General features: G+C 48.5%; 1 protein-coding gene across 1 annotated transcript in view; it reads right to left on the bottom strand.

Annotated features, from left to right (window-relative positions):
- The window catches only part of SACS (sacsin molecular chaperone), a 427,729-nt gene that overhangs the window by 383,994 nt on the left and 20,356 nt on the right, over positions 1-23,379 (bottom strand). Inside the window, exon 2 of the mRNA XM_069202245.1 lies at positions 19,274-19,769. Coding sequence (XP_069058346.1) covers positions 19,274-19,296 — 23 coding nt within the window. The 5' untranslated portion in view covers positions 19,297-19,769. The remainder of the gene's footprint in view (positions 1-19,273; positions 19,770-23,379) is intronic.

Genomic DNA, 23,379 nt, shown 5'->3' with positions numbered 1-23,379 from the left:
AGGGACACATGAGTGAGTAGGCTGGCACAATTTGAACAATGGAACCATCTCAGTGTACATAGAGGAGTAACATGATGGGACATTGGTAATGGCAATGAATGTGCAAATTATAGATATGACGCAGTTCTCGATTATCTGAATATTGTCTACCACCATAAAATGATGACCGTCTGTCCTGTATGTAGAGACAGGTGGAAGTGAGCTAACTCTGCCGGTGTTGCGCATTATGGCGGAAGGAGGTCTTGCACTGCTGTGCTATTCCTCATTGGATAACAGGGGGCTCTAGGGAGTACAGCAGTGAATGGGGATCACCGGCGGTGACGGTGTACACCGCTGCGTACGTGACCACCATTTTCTGCCTATAACCTCACTTGTTTCCTGACTTTCCACAGGACAACACCTACACTGCGTGTGCTGCTGTGACCTGTGTCTGGATCCTGCCATGGCCCGTGTGACCGGGGAAAAGGCCCCTACCTTCACTTCGGAGGAGTCGGAGCGCTTGATGGATGGGGTCATACCCCAGTATTGGCTGCTGTACACCTTAGGCATGAGGCATGTAACAAGGTTGCATGGAGATGTGTGTGCAAGCATCGTGTCCTTTGGGGGAGTTGTATGTCTGGTGGTGGTGTACATGGTGGGTGCTCGGTGATGTGTGTGCCAATAGGGATGGAAGGGAATATGTGGGCCATAAGTATAACAGGCTGGATTGTCTGGTTAATGGTGTTCTCCTGTCTGTGTTTCCTCTGTAGGTCAGCGCCCAACAGAAAAAGGGATTGTGGAGTGCCATCGCCAAGGACGTGTGGACCCTGGGGGTCTACAGCAGGTGGAGCACCCACTGTAGGAAGAGGTGGGAGGACCTGAGACGCTGGGCCCGGAAGACCACAGAGGCCCAGATGGGGATGGCCTCCCAACGAGGGCAGGGTGCCCGTCAGAACCTGACCCCCCTGATGGCCGCATACTGGCGGTGGCCTACCCAGAGCTGGATGGGCGCTTGAGGGCATCACAGCAGCCACAAGGGGGTGAGTACAGTGTGCGTTACAACTATGATTGGTAGGTGGCATGGGAACCTGGTGGTGGGTGTCACTTAGTGGGTGCACCTTAATGTCAGTTCAGAGAACGCAGCGTGATCCAGCTCAAGAGTAATGGTTGCATTGCTAAATCTGGTAACCTAGCTAGGTTGCATTCCATACCAGACAGGGCTTAGTGACTCCCAGGAGGGGTGCAGTTGGCGGTGTTTTGCTCTCATCTTGCTGTGGTACCTAGCCAATGGAATGCCCGTGTGATGCATTGTTCTCAATCCTGATCCTTGTGTGTGACCGTAATGTGTATGCCATCTGTGGTGTTGGTGCTGTAATTGACCCAGTGCTCCCTTTCTCTCCCCCCTTTTTGATTCTGTCATCCTGTCCATGTGTGAATTATCATCATCTGGCGGAGGAGCAGGGGCACCGGCGACAGAGGGAGCTGCATCCCACAGGACCCAGGAGGCAGAGTCCACCGACGCCGAGGGGACCAGTGGGACGGAGGGCGAGGGGAGCACCACGGCGGAGACAGGAGATGACAACACTGACTCAGATACCTCCTCGGATGGAAACTCCCTGGTGGTGGCGGACACCTCTGGGACTACCCCAGCTACTGGTACAGTCACCAACCCTCATACCAGCACCCCCTCCCAGTAGCCCCTCACCGAGTTGCCCGTGCATGCTCACCCAGGAGGGTGGGCATCTCCTTCGCCCCAGGCACCTCAGGCCCTGCCCCAATCAGTCCTGCTGCCCTGAGTGAGGAGGCTATTGACTTCCTGAGATCCATCTCTGTAGAGCAGTCAACTATTGTGAATGCCATCCAGGGGCTGGCCTCCCAGATGCAGCAATGCAATGCATTCCTGGACGGCATTCACTGTGTATTGGTGGCCCAATAGAGATTGTTCCAGACTTTGGCCTCCTCATTGATGGCAGCCATTGTCCCTGTTCCTATAGTCTTCCCTCCAACTATCACTTCCCAGTCCCAATCTCCACAACCCAACCCATCCCACGCACACATATAGACAAGCATGCACACAAAACATCACACAAGAGTGTCACAGACAAACACAGGCAGCACACTTTAGGCCACAAGCACTCACACAAACAACAGGCAGTTGCACATGCAACAACATCCACTGCCTCCACTGTCTTCCCCTCCTCCTCCTCCCTCACTGTCACATCCACACTCACACCTGCATGCACTGAATCAACAGCCACCACCACCATCACCACACCAAGCAGCACACACACCTCACTTGCAGACACCTCCACAACATCCATCCCTGTGTCCTCTCCCGCCCGGTCTGCCCCCTCCTAAGAGACACAAATGCACAAACTCAGACACCCAACAGCCATCCACCTCACATCAGTACACTGCCCATGCACCTGCACACACAGTCAGCAGACATACACCTCCAACAACCACTCCCTCAATCTCCACTCACATCCATCCTCCCTCATTCCAACCCGCCATCCCTAAGAAGCTTTTCCTTGCCCAACTTGACCTCTCCCACCCTCCCCCCACCCCGTCCGTCCCGTAACAGCAGGGTCACAACTACCCAGCCCAGCACCTCAGCCAAACAGTCCACGGGGACAGTGGAGGCACCTCCTAGTCGTGGAGGCAGGAAAGGAAAGGATCCCACTCCACCACCCAAGAGGGGGAAGGATCCCACGCCAACATTCAAGAGAGGGAAAGATCCCACTCCACCACCCAAGTGAGGGAAGGATCCTACTCCACCACCCAAGAGAGGGAAGGATCCCACTCCACCAACCAAGAGAGGGAAGGATCCTACTCCACCACCCAAGAGAGGGAAGGATCCCACTACACCACCCAGGAAAGGGAAGGTTGAGACTCCACCAACTAAGAGAGGCAAGAGGCCCCCTCCAACAGCAGTGGGCAAGGAGCCCTCACCTCAAGCTGGGACACAGCAGCCCTCACCTCCAGCTGGGACACAGCAGCCCTCATCTTCAGCTGGGACACAGCAGCCCTCACCTCCAGCTGGGACACAGCAGCCCTCACCTCCAGCTGGAAAACAGCAGCCCTCACCTTCAGTTGGTACACAGCAGCCCTCACTTCCAGCTGGGACACAGCAGCCCTCACCTCCAGCTGGGACACAGCAGCCCTCACCTCCAGTTGGGACACAGCAGCACTCACCTCCACTTGGGACACAGCAGCACTCACCACCAGCAGAGGGCATGTTAGCCACCCTCAGGGACTGTTGTACACAGAGCCCCCTCCAGAACCAGTGGGCAAGTCCCCCAACTCAGAGACTGTGACCTTGCACTCCCCAGCTAATTGTAATGGGCATGGAGACCACTCCAGAACCAGTGGGGAAGTCCCCCAACTCAGAGACTGTGACCTTACACTCCCCAGCTAGTTGTAATGGGCATGGAGCCCCCTCTAGAACCAGTGGGCAAATCCTGCAACTGAGAAACTGTGACCTTGCACTCTCCAGCTAATTGTAATGGGCATGGAGCCCTTCCAGAACCAGTGGGAAAGTCCCCCAACTCAGAGACTATGACCTTGCATTCCCCAGCTAATCGTAATGGGCATGGAGCCCCCTCCAGAACCAGTGGGCAAGTCCCCCACTTTAGCTGAGGTGCCCCCCATCCACCTTCCCCCTGAGGTACCTGGCCATTCACAACATGATGCCCCTGCACAGTGTAGTGCTGATTATGTCAGAGAATGAGTTGGGGCTTGGACTCTGCCCTGTGGCTATGTGGGCCTTTTGTACCTTGGACTGGCCTTGGGCCCTTTTGGAACAGTGAATCAAGTATTTTTTGTCAAATGGACAATATGGTGGCTGTTTGCATCCAATTACACTATCAGTTTTGGAATGATGTATTCCTTGCATTATAATGTGTGTCCTGTGACAGTGCTTTTCCTCTGGAGCTGGTGTGTGTATGGTGTGTGTGAGAATGGTGTGTGTTGTGCGTGTGTGTATCACTCTCCTTTTTCTCCCTCCCTCCCTTGTGTGCTAGGCGGCTGTACTCACTGTCGTCGTCGGTATTGGCGTTCCAGGTGGAGCATGGCGTAGAAGAGCATCGGGAAGACTTGAAATTCCGTTTCCATGGCGGCATTGATCTTCTTTGTGTCTCTGATGGTGTGTCTTTCGTCTTCTGTGTTCTGCTTCCGCCAGGCTTTTGATGGCATTGGTATCGCCCGGAAATCGTAGCGGTTTGCAATGTCTTAATATGGTGGGCGGTACTTTGTCTTTCGCCTGGCTGTTGATAGCTACCGCCGTGGTAAGTGGTGTTAACACCCTGGTGGTTGGTGTGGTACATTGGCAGTCTATCGGAGTTATCACCGCCATGGTCATAATTTGGCAGTAATTACTGCCAGCCTGTTAGCGGTATTACCGCCACTTTAACAGTCAGAGCCAATGTCATAATGGCTACCTATGCCTTCAGTAGAGAACATCGCTCAGGCCAGCGAATCACAATATGTGGGTCTCACTTTCCAAGAGTCATATTCAGATAGAAAGCTGAACACAGATAGGAACCCTAACAAGAGTCTGCTCCTAGGCCTCCTGCTCCAGGCTGACTAGGACAATGCTGGCAGTCAGGAGGGGGAGGAGGAGGATGCAGAATCTTACCCCAGTGTTAGAAAGACAGGATATAGACACTGAGGAGGGTCAGCAGGGTCCTTTAGAGGATCAGAGAGTCCCTAGTAAACCCCCCAGCCCAGCTGGGAGCACTACTGGTAGTGGGAGGGGGAGCAATACAAGTAGGTCTCCCTTTGTACGCAGAGGGTTGGTTGAGAGGGTGACTGAGAATAGGGACAGATCCTCCTCTGCCCACTCTGATGTCTCCTCAGTATCTGAGGGGACACACTGCTCAAATTCCGGTGAGGATTCCCTAGACAGGGAACTCAGGCAACTGAGACTGGAGGAGGCCAAGCTGAGGCTGCAACAGCAGCAGCTAGCCCTAGATAGGGAGGCTTTGGCAGTGGAGAGTCAGAGGCAGGGTTTGGGGTTAGCACCCCAGGGTGGCTGCAGTTTTTATTTCAGGGAGCCTAGGGTCAGGGAGGACTCTTTTGACTCCAGAAACGTAAACAAGGTGCCCCCCCTACAAGGTGGGGGATGACATCTACAAGTGGTTCACTGCTTTGGAGAGAGCCTGTAAGGTACGGAGGGTCCCCCAAAGGCCACTGCTATTTTGTGGCTCTCCTTCTCTGACAAGGGTAGGGACAGACTCCTAACTGTCAGAGAAGATGATGCAGGCAATTACTCAGTTCTCAAACCACCACTTCTAGATGTGTTTGGTCTAACCACTGAGCAATACAGGATAACATTCAGGGAGACCAGGAAAGAGTCACCCCAAGATTGGGTAGATTTTGTGGACTGTTCTGTCAAAGCTCTGGAAGGCTAGTTGCATGGAAGCAAAGTCAGTGATTATCAGGGCTTGTACAACCTTATCCTGAGATAGCATATTTTGAAAAACGGTGTGCCTGATTTGTTGCATCAATACCTGGTGGGCTCTGATCTGGGTGAGCAGAAAAGCTCATACAGGGGGTGACCAAAAAAAGAAAGATACAGGTAAGCACCAGGAGAAGGGTGGGGACAAGGAAAAATCCAAAGAATCTTCATGAGGCCCATAAAATTCCTCTGGGGTGGGGGCAAATCCTCTTCCTCCAGCTTCAAGAAACCTTGGTGCTATGTCTGTAAAAACAAAGGCTATAGGCCAGGAGATAGCTTGTGCCCTAAGAAAGGCACCAAGCCAACCACCATTACCAACCCCACGTCCACTCCTAGTGCCCCTAGCAATATCAGTAATGATGGGACTACTGACAGTAGTCAGTCTAAGGGTGTGGCTGGGCTCACTTTAGTGACTATAGTGGGGTCTGAGTTAGTTAGAGAGACTACTGAAGCAGTGTTTGTCTCTTATGGGGGCACTGACTTTGCCTCCCCTTGACATGGGTAAGTACAGCCAGCATCCTCTGATAAATGGTGTTGAGGCTGAGGCCTGCAGGGACAAAGCTGCCATTGTCACTATGGTGACTGAAAAACTGGTGTCTCCTGAGCAACACCTACTTGGTCACCAGTACCAAGTGACTGATGTGCATAACAACAATGTGTGACACCCCATGGCAGTTGTTGATTTCAGCTGGTGGGGGGTTACTAGTCCTAAAAAATGTTGTAGTGTCCACAGACCTACCTGTAGAGTGTCTACTAGGGAACACCTTGGAGACTTCAGCTTAGGCTGGAGTGGAGTTGGTAGCCCAAGCAGCAATGCTGGGCATCCCAGGGCATATTTTTGCCCTTACAAGAGCACAGGCCAAAAAGCAGAAAGATCAGGAAAACCTGCAGCCTGGAACAATAGCCCAAGACTTTCCCAAGCCTAAGAGTAGAAAGGGCAAGAAAGTGCCCCCTACTCCCGTCTCCAGTGAGGATTCAACCCCAGAGGAGGAAGAATCCACTCCCTTGGCGGACCCTACACCAGAAGAGCTACAAGCTGACACAGCTGAGCTCTTGGGTGTGGGGGGGCCTGCCAGAGAGGAGTTCAGTAGGTCACAAAATACTTGTCCCACACTGGAGGACTTGAGACAGCAAGCTGTCATTCAAGGGGCAGGGGGTGTCAGTGGCACCAACAAGGTGTACTGGGAAGGCAACCTCTTGTACTCAGAGCCAAGGGACCCCAAACCTGGTGCCACCAGGAGATTGGTGGTCCCTCTGCAGTACAGAGAATTGTTGTTAACCCTGGCACATGCCATTCCCCTGGCAGGTCACCTGAGGCAAAGCGAAGCCTGGGACAGACTTCTCCCTCGCTTTCACTGACCCCACATGTCAGAAGCCACAAAGGAGTTTTGTTGCTCCTGTGTCACCTGTCAAGCCAGTGGCAAGTCAGGTGGCACCCCAAAGGCCCCCTTATTCCCACTTCTAGTGGCTGGGGTACCCTTTGAGAGGGTTGGGGTGGATATTGTTGTCACCCCACTGGCCCACCCACCGACTTTGGGAACAGATTCCGTCTGGTGGTGGTGGGCCATGCCACCCGGTTCCCAAAAGCTATTCCTCTTAGGCACACTACAGCTCCTGCAGTTACTAAAGCACTTCTTGGATTCTTCTCAAGAGTGGGATTTCCCTAAGAAGTGGTGTCAGTCAGAGATGCAAACTTCATGTCTGCATTCCTGAAAGCCAGGTGGAAGGAATGTAGTGTTACCTATAGGTTCACCACCCCTTACCACCCCCAAAACCAATGGTTTGGTAGAGAGGTTCAATAAAACTCTCAAAGGCATGATCATGGGACTCTCTGAAAAACTCAGGAGGAGATGGGATGTCCTATTACCATGCCTCGTCATCACCTACAGGGAGGTCCCTCAGAAGGGGTGGGCTATGGCTCATGTCTGTTTGGGCACCCTGTTAGGAGTCTTCTTGCTCATGTAGGAGAAGGCTGGGAGCAACCTCCCAAGCCTCTCAAGCAAGACATAGTGACTATGTGTTTGGCCTCAGATCTAGGATGGCTGAGTATATGAGGAAGGCCAATAAAAACGTTCAGGCGAGCCAGGCGCTGCAAAAGCAATGGCATGACCAGAAGGCTCTACTGACTGTATACCAGCCAGGACAGACAGTGTGGGTCCTAGAGCCTGTGGCTCCTAGGGTACTCCGGGACAAGTGGAGCACTCCCCACACAATAGTGGAGAAAAAGGGTGAGGTTACCTGCCTGGTAGACGTAGACACTCCCAGAAGCCCCCTTAGGGTGCTTCATGTGAACCGCCTAAAGCCCTGCTATGAGAGGGCTGACATGACCCTACTCATGGCCACTGATGAGGGACAGGAAGAAGAGAGTGACCCCCTCCCTGACCTCTTCTCCCACACTGCAGCTGATGGCTCAGTTGATGGGATAATCCTTGCTGACTGCCTCTCTGAGTCACAAAAAGAAGACTGCAGAAATCTCCTGGGACAGTTCCCAGAACTGTTCTCATTGGCACATGGTCAAACCACTTAGTGGGAACACACCATTGACACAGGGGACAGCTTGCCAATACAAAGTAGAATTTACAGGCAACCTGACCATGTCAGAGACTGCGTCAAATCTGAAGTTCCGAAGATGCTAGACCTGGGAGTCATTGAGCACTCAGACAGTCCTTGGGCTATTCCTGTAGTTCTAGTCCCAAAACCTCACTCCCAAAATGGAAAGAGAGAAATTAGGTTTTGTGTTGACTATAGAAGGCTCAACACTGTAACAAAAACAGATGCTCATCCTTTCCCTAGGGCAGATGAGCTAATATACATATATAGTGTATTTACTTATCTCCTACTGAAGTATTGCTTATCTAGCATTTTGGTACCTGTGTCACTAAAATAAAGTGCCTTTATGTTTGTAACACCGTGTGGTACTTTCATGTGTGTAAGTGATGTGTGCCTACAGTGGTAATATATGAGCTTTGTATGTCTCCTATATAAGCTTTGGCTGCTCACCCACAGCTACTTTGAGAGATCCTGGCTTCTAGACACTGCCTACACTTTACTAATAAGGGGATACCTGGACCTGGTATAAGGTGATAATACCATAGGTACTCACCACACACCAGCCCAGCTTCCTACAGGGTACATCTCACACTGTATGGAATCAAAGCAAGGGGGACAAGGGGAGTAATGCTTTGATTACTGTAAATGCATTACTCTGAGTCCCTCTCTTGCTTGGATTCCTGCCCTGTGTGTCCAGGCCAACTTTGTTCTAAGGGCCTTATTAACAAAACAGGAGGTAAGCAAGAGGGAGGGATAGAAGGGTCTTTATATACTGGAGCAAGGGTTCAGGTAGGCGCAGAAGCCAAACATTGTAAGGAATACAAGTAAGAGAAGGACTCGGAGTAATGCAATTACTGGTAAGTAATTGAAGCATTCTCTCCAGCCGACATCTCCAGGGGAAACACGAGACATGGGGGGTCATTCCGACCGCCGGGGCCGGGGATGCGGGAGCACCGCCAACAGGCTGGCGGTGCCCCGCAGGGCATTCTGACCGCGGCGGTTTGGCCGCGGTCAGACCAGGAAAAGCGGCAGTCTCCCGCCGGTTTTCCGCTGCCCTGGGAATCCCCCATGGCGGCGCAGCTTGCTGCGCCGCCATGGGGGATTCCGACCCCCTCACCGCCATCCTGTTCCTGGCGGTTCCGACCGCCAGGAACAGGATGGCGGTGAGGGGTGTCGTGGGGCCCTTGGGGGCCCCTGCAGTGCCCATGCCAATGGCATGGGCACTGCAGGGGCCCCCGTAAGAGGGCCCCACTTTGAATTCCAGTGTCTGCTTTGCAGACACTGGAATTCGCGACGGGTGCCACTGCACCCGTCGCACATCCTCCACTCCGCCGGCTCCATTCGGAGCCGGCTTCCTCGTGGGGAGGGGTTTCCCGCTGGGCTGGCGGGCGGCCTTCTGGCGGTCGCCCGCCAGCCCAGCGGGAAAGCCAGAATAGCCTCCACGGTCTTTCGACCGCGGAGCGGCCATATGGCGGCTCCCTCCAGGCGGGCGGCTCCCGCCGCCCGCCGGGGTCAGAATGACCCCCATGGTGTTTTCATGGATCTTGTAACTTCCCATAGCTCCAGTGACCCTGTCACCCGGCTTGTCAGGAATTTTGGGGAACTTGTAATGAGGCCCTGTACTTTTTGTTTTCGTTTTGTCATTTATTTTAAAATGATCATATTTACAAATAAATAGCAGTCTATGCGATTTGTGAATTGTGCACGTGCATGTTTATAACCTGAGTCCAAGAAACTGCCTAAATAATTAACTAATACTAATAGGTATTTTGCCAGGGTGGGTAAACACCAGCCGGCCTCAAAGTCGGAAGTATGTTTCCAAAAACTACTACTATGTATTTGAAACATACACATTATCCACATTCCCGACACAAAGAGCTGCAGGTGAATGGGAACAGCTCATATGCAATTGCAATCTAGTTGTGGGTTCTCGACATAGTGCAATTACATTGAATCAATACACCAGCATCACTGCATTGACACCAGGTAACTGCAAACAATGCTCAGAGCTGGGCAAACCCAACGAAAGAGCTGAAAAGCAGCTAAGCCCGGGCTTGGCTTGAACCAAAATTGGAGCACGGTCATCAAAACAAATATGGCGCGAATGATGATATTTAAAAATATCACAAGGATCTTTAAAAGTCAAAACATTTATTTTACACTTTCAAGCACTTATAAGCCTTTTATGCAACAAATGATATGTTAGAATGTGACAAAATTCTACAGGTAGTGCAGGTTCTGCACACTGCTATGAAAGATACGTGCAGTGCATGAAAGATACATGCAGTGCAAGAAAGCAAATATGGGAGCACCTCTCTGGGGATGAATACGACTTATTTTCTATTAAAATGCTCATCAAAACAAAAACTCTGCATGACTGATGAAAGTGGTCTGATCCATAGTTGCAGCTCACTTAAAATACCCAATCCTTGTTGAAGGTTGCCTATTTGCCCCTCTTTCTGTAAAAGGTAATACTTTACCATAAGCAGAATCTAACAAGATATTGTTGTAAGGGGGAACATCAGCATCCTGTTTTTCAACAAACATTCTATCTACAATGCATTCATTAAGTCGATAACTTTGGCAGACAGAACCATGTCTGGTGATATTCTACTGCCACAGGAGGCAGTTCGGGTTCTGCAGACTGCCATTAATATAGCATGTGCGGTATGAAAGATACTACAGTATGCCTTTCAGAAAACAAACTCATATGGTTGTGGAGGGAAAACGCCACACGTTACTGATAGACACAAACAACCAAACTGTCCACCTTTAGCATCCTGCCTACTTTCTGTTGCGGGGGCTAGAACTTGTATAATCAAGATTAGTACTGTCTATAGTGCCTGCTATTATAACAAGGATCTGGGCCCTTGAGTTGAGGGCAGAATACTAAATTGTTCCGGCTGGAGCAAGGCCTCTTTTGTGAATGTGTGTATTTGTTGTTTTAAACTGTACTACTGGTATTTATATAGTGTACAATCTACCCTTGGTATGGGCTTGCAGCTTTTTTTTAGTTTCAAAAAGCTTTATTGAGGAATACAATGTACACAGGATAGTAACTGACATGAACAATTGCAACTAGGAATAAATGCAGAAATAAGCATGAACAGAAGTGCAGAAATACGCAGAAAATTGTATATACAAAGGTTGTTGAGAAATGCGTACATAATAAAAAATAAACAATAGGAAATAGAAAATAAAGTATAAGCTATTTTTGGTTAGTTTTTCTTTTTTTGCAGGGTATGGGGGCTGCAGGAAAGTGCTCTTTTTGACATGGTCATCCCCCACTTTTTGCACACTGCTACTGAGGTTTTTCGACTGAGGTGCACTGGGTCCCTACTAAACAGGTGCCCAGTGCCAGTGCTCTTACTCTAAAAACAGGAAACACTGTGTAACATTAACGCACTCATCTACCTATGTAAGTCCCTAGAAGGTGGTACCTCTGGTACCTAGGGCAGGAGAAGAGGAGAGGGTCGCTAAGGGCTGCAGCATGTACTGTGCCACCCTCAGGGACCCTCCTAAAAATGAGATGCACACAGCTGCCTTTGCAGTGTAGGTGTCCTGGTGCAAGCCAGGTGAAAGCATGACATGGAACACCTATTGCGTGCTATTTTATTATCACTACATCTAAATATATGTAAGTCACCCCTACAGCAGGCACGGGAACCCTAAGGCAGGGTGCATTATATTTAATGTGTGGTCATATTTGAACAAGCAGATATGCCCCAGTGAGGACCAGCCCCACTGATGAGTACTGCAAGTGAACAGGGAAGCCATCTTAAGGTATGTGCTGGACACTCGTCAGCACAAGTGACCGGGTCACATAATGGCTTCGCTGAACCCTATAGTGTTTGGTATCAAACACCTTATCTTAATAAATCCAGGCTAATGCCAGCCTTGGATTTATTATGACATGCACCCAGATATCACCTTAGAGGTGCCTCCGAGTCCCTCTAGACTCTTAGTGTGTCGGCTGATTGGCCTTAAGTGGCCTGCCACCACCAGGCAGGTTTCTGACCCCCTGGAGGTGAAAGCCCATGCTCTACGAGGTCAGAAACAAAGTCTGCTCTGGGGAGGAATGTTGTCACCCACTCCAGCAGTAAGGCTAGCAGATCTGCATACCAAGGCCTTCAAACACCCTACCTCTTGTGGTATGCAAACCTCGGGCTAACTACACCCTTAAGGTGGGCTACCCGAGGTGGACACTCAAGGAAGGGTTTCCTCATCTTGTTTTTGGTTAGAGCTAGGCCGTTTGGGGTAGGAATATGGCCATTCCCTACAGGAAGTGGTCATATAAGGTGTGTAGGCACCCCAAGGATAAGCCTATTGGCTATTACCTTAGACACCCTTAAAAGCCTTAAATTCAATATTTAGTTGGCTCTCCAACACCAGAAGACAGATTCTCTGGACCCAAGAAGAAGAAGGACACTGAAGAGCCACGAAAAGCAAGCACAGAGGAGCATCTACTGACTTGGGCCTGATCCTGCCAGCCTGCCTGCAGTCCTTGACAATTGCACCAAAGTTGTCTTGTCCTGCAGCTGTTGTTCCTCCAGAAGCCTTGGTGGACTGCCTGCACTTCTAAGAAGGCACCAGGATCCCCTGGAGAGTAGCGGAGCTACTTCCCTGCAGGCACCCAAGAAGAACCTTGAGGATTCCAGAGCACCTAAAACCTGACACCGTATAGCACCACTGCCCATGAACCCCCTAACCTGAGTTGAAGTGGGCCAACGGTGCCAGCATGGTCCCCAGGCCCTCCAGGATACGAGCCCACCCTTAGTTCCTCAGATGTGGACTCCCTGCAGCCTCTTTGTGCAGGACCCCTTACCCCACAACTGTCTCCAGTGACAAAGACCTAATGCCTCAGGACACCTCTACACCCGGCCATGCCGACCTGAGGAGAAGAGGATCACGGTGTGCCTACATCCCCAAGCATCGCAAGACTTTAGCCTCCTTCCCGTTGGTCCAGTGGCTAGCCCACCAGTCCTCACCTGCAGCCTCTTTTCCCCAGGACCATTTCCAATTGAAACCAACTGGGGACCCAATGTTGTAAAGCACCTCTTCACCCGGACACCCCAGACCTCCCCGAGGTGACATGTTGGTACTGCCTTGGACAGTGCCCCGTACTTACCTTAACTCCAGAAGACTGGTCCTGCAAGTCTCTGTTGAGTGCCCATAAGCACTTCATGTGTTTTTCTCCATAGGTTTCCATTACAGCTTTAAAGACACTTGAACTGTCTTGCTATTTATCTTCAAAAACTGCATCAGCATTTATTTTGGTTAAAGTATTCTGGTGTTGAATCATAATGTAAACAAAAGTATCTATTTTTTAGCAATTAGTCTCAAGTTCCTTCTTGAGTGTGAGTCTCATTTATTGCCTCTGTGAGTACAACAACTGCTTATCATTACCTAAGCCTAAATGCTTGCCCACACACTACCACAAAAGAGAGCTTTTGGGATTGTCAATAAGGGTTGCCTGGATTATCTACAGTAGCGCCCACATACATTGGTGCACTACATAGAGAGCTAGCTTCTTACATTGGTTGTTTAGCGGCAGAATAGAGGACTTTCCATTTGCTGATACCACACTGTCAATAAGTGTTTCCACGAAGAAACTCACAATTGACTTAAGAACCCAAAAATATTTTTCCAATCTTTTAGATTTTTTTTACATTTCGAATCTGACATATAGGGCCCTGCGTAAGTTCCCCTACAGTATTAGAAGTTTTACAAGTTTTTAGTTAGTTAGGCCTATAACAAATTGCTTAGTAACTCTTTTTTCTAGATTGCTACAGAGGTCCCAACTACTTTAGAAAAGATGTCTGGCACAGAGGATAGAGTCATGGAGCTCACCTTGACTCCCTACCTGCAAATGTTTATGCAGCAGCTAAGGAACATCTGTGAGGTCAGCAAAATCAAGACTGACTCAAACTCTACCAAGGCGAAGCTGCTTGCAGAGTTTAATGACCTTCACTTAAATGAGGTTCCTGACGCCACCCAAGAGGGTGAGGTGGACAGTGATAAAGAGAGTGGGGTTAGCCCCCAAAACTGGATAGGAAAGGTGAAAAAGTACCTTCTAGCCAATACCCTAGGACTGTGCCCAAATTGCCTTCTCCAACTGAGGATAGGGCTTGTTCTTCCAGGCAGAGAGAGGACCTAGATGGTGAGGAGGTCATCCTCGAAAGACTAGCCAGCAGCCCTTGAAGCCAAAATCTTGGCTATAGGAAAAAAAAAAAGAACTGGGATGGGGTTAGAACCTTTGAGTGGTAGCAGCAAAATAAATAGGGAGAACTTTTGATCCCAAAATTCCTAAAGGGATTGTCCCAAGATGTGTTGATGCAGGTGAAATTACAAAGTGGTTTACAGCCTTCGAGAGGGCCTGTCAAATGAGAAGGATCCCTCAAAGGCACTGGGGCTCTCTACTTTGGGAGCTTTTCTTGGGAAGGTGCATGGATAGACTCCTGAAACTGAGTGAGGAAAAAGTTGTGTCCTATGACCTCATGAAGGATACTCTGATTGTGGGCTTTGGACTCACAACTGAGGAGTACAGGATTACATTCAGGGAGACTCACAAAACGCAGTCAGTCGTGGGTGGATTTTTTACACTTTTCTGTTAAAATACTGGGAGGCTGGTTGAAAGGAAGTAAGGTGCATGATTATGAAGGACTCTATAATTTAATTATGACGGAGCATCTGTTGAGTAACTGTACCTCAGAAAACTTACATCAGTACTTAGTGGACGTAGGGCTGCTTTTTCCCCAGGAGCTGGGGAAAAAGGCAGACCACTGGGTCAAACCCCGGTGTCCAGGAATACTCATGGTGGGGGTGACCAGAAGAAAAGGGTTGGTAATCACCCTAGGGAAAGGACAGTGGGCACAAAGGGGAAAAACCCAAAGAGTTTTTTAAAGCCCCCCAAAACTCTTCTCAGGAGGGAGGGCCCTAAGACTCTTCCCGATCAAAGGGTGGGTACCAGGGTAAGAACTGGGATCCCAAAAAGGCCTGGTATTTCAATTGTAAGGCCAATGGACACCGAATTGGGGACTCTTCTTGTCTCAAAAAGGCCCCCTCTAGTGCTGGGGTGGTGAGTCTCCAGATGGAATCCTTAGTGATCTCGGACAGGGTCAGGGAAACCACAGAAGCAACCTCAGTCTCAGAGAGTGGGGTGGACGTAGATACCCTGGCTGCCTGGCCTAGTAACCTGGGGAAGTACAGACAAACGCCACACTCCAATGGGGTTGAGGTTGAAAACTGAAGGATGCAGGTGCAAGTGTCACCATGGTGACTGAAAACCTGATATCCCCAGACCAGTACAAAGTTGGACAAACTTATCCAGTTATCAATGCTGACACCATTGTCAAAGTCCATCTCATGACTATGGTGACCATGGAGTGGGGAGGGGTTACTGACCAGAAGAAGGTGGTGGTGTCCCCTACAATTCCAGTGTAATGTCTGTTGGGGAATAATCTGGAGACCTCAACATGGCCTAAGGTAGAGATGAAAAACCATTCAGCCATGCTGGAAATAACTGAATGGGTGATTGTTAGAACCAGAGCACAGAGCAATGCCCATGATGAAAAAGAGGTGTTGGAGTCTGAAATAATGGCTTAACTCTCCAAGAAAAAAGGCAAGAAGTCTGGAAAACCAACTTCTTTGTAGACACAAGCTCAGGCCCCCTCTCCTCCGGGAGAAGACCTATCAGCCCTGAGGGAACTGAGCCTCAGGAACTTGGGCCTTACATGGCAGAAATCCTAGGCCCAGGGGAATCCTCTAGGGAAGATTGGGTTTCTTTACACTGAGCCCAAAGACCCCCAAACCTGGTGCTACTAGGAGAGTGGTAGGGCCTCAGCAGTATAGGGAGTTCTTACTCACTTTGGCCCAAGACATCCCTCTAGCTGAGCATCTTGGCCAGGCCAAAACTTGGAGTAGGTTAGTGAACCACTTCTACTCGCCAGGCATGTCCCAGAAAGTGAAGGAATTTTGCAACTCCTGTGTCACATATCAGGCCAGTGGCAAGACAGGTAGCAAACCAAAGGCCCCCTTAATTCCACTACCTGTGGTTGGGGTACCCTGTGAAAGGGTAGGGGTTGACATTGTTGGCCCATTGGACTCTCCAAGAGCATCAGGACACATATTTATACTGATGGTAGTGGACCATGCCACCAGGTACCCTGAGCCAATACCCCATGGGACTGCCACTGCACCTGTAGTTGCCAAGGCCCTCATCAGTATCTTTACTAGAGTGGGCTTCCCTAAGGAGATGGGATACGACAGAGGTACAAATGACATGTCTGCTTACCTTACAGCAATGTGGAAGGAATGTGGTGTGACTTAAACGTTCACAATCCATACCATCCTAATACAAATGGTTTCGTTGAAAGGTTCAACAAAACCATGTAAGGCATGATCATGGGGCTTCCTGAAAAGGTCAGAAGGAGATGGGATTTCATCTTGCCCGGCTTGCTTTTTGCCCACATTGAGGTGCCTCAAAAGGGAGTGGGCTTTAGTCCCTTCAAACTTTTGTTTGGCCATCCTGTTAGGGGACCACTACGTCTGGTGAGGGAAGGCTCAGAGAGACTTCTAAAAGAGCCCAAACAAGACATATTGGACTATGTGCTTGGCCTACATTCCAGGATGGCTGAGTACATAGAAAAAGCTAACACAAACCTTGAAGCAAGCCAAGCGATCCAGAAACAATGGTTTGAACAAAAGGCTTCACTGGAAAAGTGCCAACAAGGGCAGAATGTATGGGTGTTGCAGCCAGTGGCTGAAAGGGCCCTCAAGGACAAATGGAGTGGGGCCTACCCTATCCTTGAATGAAAATGGGAGGTCACCTATCTGGTGGACTTTGGCAGTCCCAGGAGACCTCAGAGGGTCATCTAGGTGAACCACCTTACACCCTACTATGACAGGTCTGATGTGGCCATGCTTATGGTCACTGATGAGGGCCAGGAAGAAGAGAGTGAACCTCTCCCTGACCTGCTCTCCCAGAACCCTGCAGATGGGTCAGAGGAAAGAGTAGTCTTGCCAGACACCCTCACTGCCCAACAGCAATCTGACTGCAGGCAAAACCACAGACAGTACTTTTGTGAGAACCCTGGTCAGACTACTTGGTGTACCCATGTTGTGGACACTGGAGACAGCCTGTCTGTCAAACGCAACATTTACAGAAAATCTGATCAAGTCAAAGAAAACATCAGAGCTGAAGTAAGCAAGATCCTGGATCTTAGTTTGATTGAGCAGTCTGAAAGCCCCTGAGTTAGCCCAGTGGTCTTACTCTCCAAACCTCATTCCAAAGGAGGCAAACCAGAGCTGAGGTTTTATGTGGACGACAGGGGCTTCAATGTTGTTACGGAGACAGATGCTCACCCCAATCCAAGGGCTGATGTATTAAGTGGCAGGCTGGGTGCAGCCAAGTTTCCTCGTAACTTTGCTTTAACATCAGGGTATTGGCAGACAGTGACCGACCATGCCAATGCAGATGGCCTTTCCTGGTTTTAACACAGAGACAATGAAGTCACTCTTGGGAAAGGTTAGTCTCATTCCCTTTCATTGGAGGAGAGTTGTGTAGAAAATTGCCCTTTTTGACATGGTCGCCCCCCACTTTTGCCTACTGGTACTGAGGTTTTTCAACTGAGGTGCACTGGGTCCCTGCTAAACAGGTCCCTGGTGCCAGTGCTCTTTTCCTAAAAACAGGTAACAATGTGTACAGTTGGCACACTCCTCTACCTATGTAAGCCCTTAATAAGTGGTACCTAGGGCATGGGTAGAGGAGAGGGTCTCTAAGGGCTGTAGCACATATTGTGCCACCCTCAGGGACCCTCCTAAAAACGAGATGCACACAGCTGCCATTGCAGCCTAGGTGTCCTGGTGCAAGCCAGGTGAAAGCACAACATGACACCCCCCATTATGTGCCATGTTACTATCACTGCATCTAAATATATGTAAGCCACCCCTACAGCAGGCCTGGGAGTCCTAAGGCATATATTTGATGTGTGGTCATATCTGCACAAGCAGATATGCTCCTGTGATGACCAGCCCCATTGCTGAGCACCGCAAGTGAACAGGGAAGCCATCGTAAGGTATGTGCTAAACACCCTTCAACACGAGTGACCCAGTGACATAATGACTTCACTGAACCCTATGGTGTTTGGCATGAAACACCTCGTCAATAAATCCAGGCTGATGGCAGCCTCAGATTTATTCTGTCATGCACCCACAGGGCACCTTAGAGGTGCCACTGAACCCTACTAGTCTCTCAGTGTGTTGGCTGACTAGCTTGCCACCGCAAGACAGGTTTCTGACCCCCTGGAGGTGAGAGCCCGCACTCTCGGAGGTCTGAAACAAAGCCTGATCCAGAGAGGGGTGCTGTCACCCACTCCATCAGGAGTGGATGTTTGACATAGTTCAGCATTCTGTCCATAATCTGTTCTTTTTGGGGAAAAAATACAAATAACAGTAACTAAGCTTTCTGCTTGAGGCCCAATACTGTTATTCTGTCAGGTGATTGTAGAATGAAATTGCACTGTATTATTAAATGAGTGAAAGTTTGCTTATTAGTATACTTGTCCCAATTATATGTGCTATTTGGCCACAATTATTTTCACTGCAGTCACAGAATCGTTTAAATCCACTGCCCCTCACCAATGACCATTTTTATCAGTAATTTATTTATGAAAGGTGAACAAAGCTGAAACAATCTAGTCCCTAACGGTGCCCACTGTTAGCTGCATTTCGATGAACAACAGCTGTTTTTGTCTACCACAAAATAAACTTGTAGCATAAAAAATACATAGAGGACAGGATGTATAACATGGCTGTACATTGCCATCTCGGAGTTCTGGTAACATTTACAAACGTTCCGCCTCGTAGATTATGATTTCTCAAGAACCCCTCAATGTCACTCTTGTACCATATTTTATGACTTATTATACATGCACGAAGGTGAAATCACATTGATTCGCAATTATTAGACTTGTATCCGTTTGTATAGAGTAATTGTAACGAGCAAAAGGTAAGGAAGTAAACAATATTTTGCTCAGGTCTATTTCGCTATACTATAAAACGCATTCATCTCATCAGCAAAACTGACATGAGGAAAACAGTTTACAATAACTTCATAGAGGGAATATGTCCATTATGTCTAAGAAAGCAAGTATGATGCCACCTGGTGACACTGAATAAAAATGCAGGCAAAAACAGCATCATCCCATCATCCACTGCACAGCTCCAGCTACCGACTCAACTTTGCTGTACTGTACACATCGAATGCAGCAAAAGCATGCGACATACCCGGCATCATCTTTGGCTTCCATCTTCCTTTTCCTTGTGATATGCAGCTGTTAGGAAATGGTAGAAGAACGTGAATTCTTAGAAATTCTCTTTAGCTCCGCCCCATTTCGCTTATTGTGCTAGCTCCTTTCCGGTCACATTTGAAAGCATCCACGCTTCATGCCCATCAGCTCATACTGAAAGGCGTGTGTTGTCTCCACAAGTGTTAGTCTCTATGCTCCGTCGGGCTCCTTTGTAACACTTTCAATGCCCGATGGTCAACAGAACATGTTCTCACGTCCGTGCTCAGTTTAAACTAGACGGAATAAAAGAGGCCGTGTGTACTCAACCCAGAAACCAGGCTTTCCTCGCTCAGAGTTCCCGATGTTCGGTTTTATTTTTATATGTATCGGCGGTGGTCGCTCTGTTGTGACATGCTGTCCGCGCGCCGTGCTGTTCTTCGTGTTTCCAGATGAGAAACGGCGGCTTGGCTGGCCAACTCCTCAGATCAATGCTTCTGTCAGAAGGAAAAAAAGAAAGGAAAAAGTCAACGAAAAACGGATACATGCAATGTAAGACATTCTACACACACTGTACACGGGAAACTCATTTCCTCCCAGTACCTAGCAGCAGTTCCTGAATGGATGTAAAAATGTTTCTAATTATAACCGGCGCTGAACTGTACACCACTACGCGAGGGGTTTGGGAACACACTCCGCTCTCAGCTCCCTCCCCGCTGTCTCAGTTTCTCTCTTTACCTTCTGGCTCAGTCCTCTGCATCCTTCTTTCTCCAGAGTTTTAAATACATTTTAGGAATTAGCAATTTCAACTTTAAAGCAACACGAGTACATGTTTATTTGCTTCTACAGTACACTAAAAATGGTAAGCTCTGGTCTCGCTCAGGTACGTTTATAGACACTTTTAGGTTTGGCTTAACAGTGCATGCTTCATATAACCTTGTGTAATCAACAGAAAAATAATTTTAAAAAAATCTAATGAGAGAAGGGTTAGGGTTACCTCAATGTTGATTTGCTTGAGAACAATTGATTGTACAGATGTTATGTGTTTCAGGTGAAACAGAGAGCTTGCATTGCCCAGTTTATGCTCAATACTGGAGGCCTGATTGGGTAACCTCCAGGTCACAGTTTGGAATGCTAGTAATACTGCTGCAAAGGGTGATGTTAATACTGCAGAGATCTGCAAGTCACAAGCATGTGGGGATAATGTGCCTGCTGCAGAGAAATATGTGTAACCTGCTATCACACTATGAATCCCGGAAAGATAGCTCATTGATTTAATGTACCCCCAAGGATTTGCTTGAGATTGCATGTTGTTGATTTGAGACCCAACAGGGCTGTCTACACCTTTCACTGTTCCTATGTTACTAAAATTATTACTATTAATTCTACGCTAGACCCAGGGGAATGGATGGTAGAATTTGACCTACAAGAGGCGTGTATACACATTCCCGTCCTGCAGGCCCATAAACGGTACCTGTGGTTCACGGTAGACCACTAGCATTTCCACATCGCTGTGCTTCCCTTTGGCCTCACCAGTGCCCCGCAGGTGTTCACAAAAATTATGGTGGTGGTTGCAGCGCACCTGTAGAGGTCAGGGGTGATAGTCTTTCTATACCTCCATAACTGGTTGTCAAAGGAGGCACACTCCAGAGTCGTTACACATCTCCAGACTACAGTGAACCTTCTGCTCTCTCTGGGGTTCAGCATAAACATGCCTAAGTCACAGCTGAGTTCTTCTCAGATGCTCCCTTTCATCAGACCCATTCTAGACACTGCATTTCTGCACATACCATCCGGAGCAGACAGACCTGGACATTCTAGCTATGATCGTGATGTTTCACCCTCCGTGAAGCTTGATTTACTTGTAAATCCCCAGTATATGGTACAAGGGGTACTTATGACCTGTAAGTTAAAGTGTCTCTTGTGGACTACAGCACTAGTTGTGCCACCATGAGTGTGACAAGGCATAAGCATGACTCCCAGACTGTCATTGCTGGCTGGCCGGGTATTTTTTTATCTGCAAACTTGATTTTGCCATTTCAAGCAATGACAAAACCCAAGCCTTCCATTTTAATATTTGTTCACCCCTAAACAGGCCTACTGAGGCCTAAAGGCAGGATGCACTATATTAAAATATTAGACAGGTAGTTTGATTTTGTTATATGTCCTAACAGTACAAACCTCATAGAAAAGAAGGCCGACCCCCCAAAATTACTTCAGGTTCCGGAAAGGGGGAACAACCAGACTAAAATCAGAATTAGTACTTCCCGCTTAACCTATATACTTCACTCAGTGGACTTAAATCCTACATGGAAAGACCCACAGAGAACCATTAAATGTGTATTTTATTTATTTTACATTTTTTGGTTATTTTTACAGCAAAAACTTGTATTCATTGAATACAAATTGATGTCATTCATAAAACGTGTACATGGATTCACAATCTGTTACAAAAAATACAAATTCATCATGGTATAATACATAGCAGTTATAAAAATAGAACACCCCTCTCATCAAACACTCCATATCACTCACACACACTCTCCCGTACATTTCATGTTCACTTGTCCTTCACCACCCAGAGCTACAAAAAATATTGCACGGTGTGTGATTTTGACTAACGGTAAAAAACACTATTGTTGTTTTTACTGTTGAAATGCTATACGCGACCACAGAATTACAGGCTGACATCTCATCCTGGCTAATTTCAGAATTGGACTACTAAAGTAGGTACTTCAAGGTATTAAAAGAATCAATGCATTAAATCCCATTTAATGATTAAATCGAATTTGTAACTGGTGGTCAAAATGCAACTTTAGTAAGTTGCCACTTTGCCCACGATTTCCACTACCCCTTTACAATTGCACACAAAGGCCTGTCCTCAATACAACCTTCTGGCCTCTTCTGGGGAAATGCAGACAACTCCCAGGAGAGGCTACAAAGGGTCTACCAGGGGAGGAGATCTTATCTACTCCTCACAGAAAAAACCACTCAGGGCCTGAGCCCAAAAGTTTAGCTTCAAAAGGGAAGCCACCTTTTGAAGGGCAGATGACAAACTCTGTGTTTAGGTAGACAGGAGGGCATCAGGGACAGTGAGGGAGGAAACACTGGTCAGATCTGTTTTCTCATGGGCATGTAGCCCAAGGGTAGCCACACCTTTAGTGTCTGCTGCTAAGTTCCACACACCGAGAGAGGGGTTCAGCCATCTTGGAAGTGGGCAGAATAGAACACTGTGGGATAGCTAGATGCCACACTTGATGGGAAGTTGTCATCCGGTGGGAGGGATCTAAGTAGCCTATTGGCTAGTGACTGCAGCCTCCCCTAAGTGCACTTTCTGGGCATAAAAGAGGCACCCTAGCCCCCAGAACTCAGATCGTGACTATATTGGAGAAAAGGACTGTCCCGCTGGCCTTGGAACTAGCAAGGCAAGAGGCTGCATCAAAGTTAGACTGCAACTACTGCTCCTTGGGCTAGCAAAGAGAGAACTGTGCCTGTGATTTCCTGCTTGTGGAAGACTCCCAGACAGAAGGAGAGACTGCAAGAGTCAGTTTACTAACTTCCCGTTGAAGCACTAGAGCCACAAATCCTGGAGAAGCCTACCTGGGCATGTTTGTAGCCCAGATCACCATATTGTTGCTGACTGCTGCAGTGGAGCCTGGAAGAGCAAGTCCTGATGCTCAAAAGATGCACCAGGATCTGCAGGACCCATGAGAGTTGTCAGAGTACAGTTTGGTCAGCCATCAGGAGAAATACCACCAGAAGAAGGGAACCACTGGTTTTGTTGTGATCGGAGATCCGTAGTCCAGTGGCGACTGGACTTTGCTGGACCAAAGAGGGCTTTGAGGGACATCGACCCCTGTAGCAAAAGTGACTCCACCAGGACAAAGGAGTATCCTCAGGAAGTACCCCCTGTCAACCGCACAATATCTTCAGCATCCTATAGCGTATTCAGCATCCTAAATCCCTTACATCTTGATCACTCCATAAAAGTCAATGGCAAATTACAATTAGCGTTGGAACTTGACTGGAGACTGCTTCTTCTTGGTGGCAACTGTTCTTACCTGTTCCCTGCCGGAGCTGGTCACCCAAAGTAACTAGAAGTGACCG

This window comes from Pleurodeles waltl, chromosome 8, assembly GCF_031143425.1.
Source record: "Pleurodeles waltl isolate 20211129_DDA chromosome 8, aPleWal1.hap1.20221129, whole genome shotgun sequence".
Lineage (NCBI taxonomy): Eukaryota > Metazoa > Chordata > Amphibia > Caudata > Salamandridae > Pleurodeles > Pleurodeles waltl.
The sequence above is the reverse complement of the archived record's forward strand: the minus strand, read 5'-3'. Positions and strand labels throughout refer to the sequence as shown.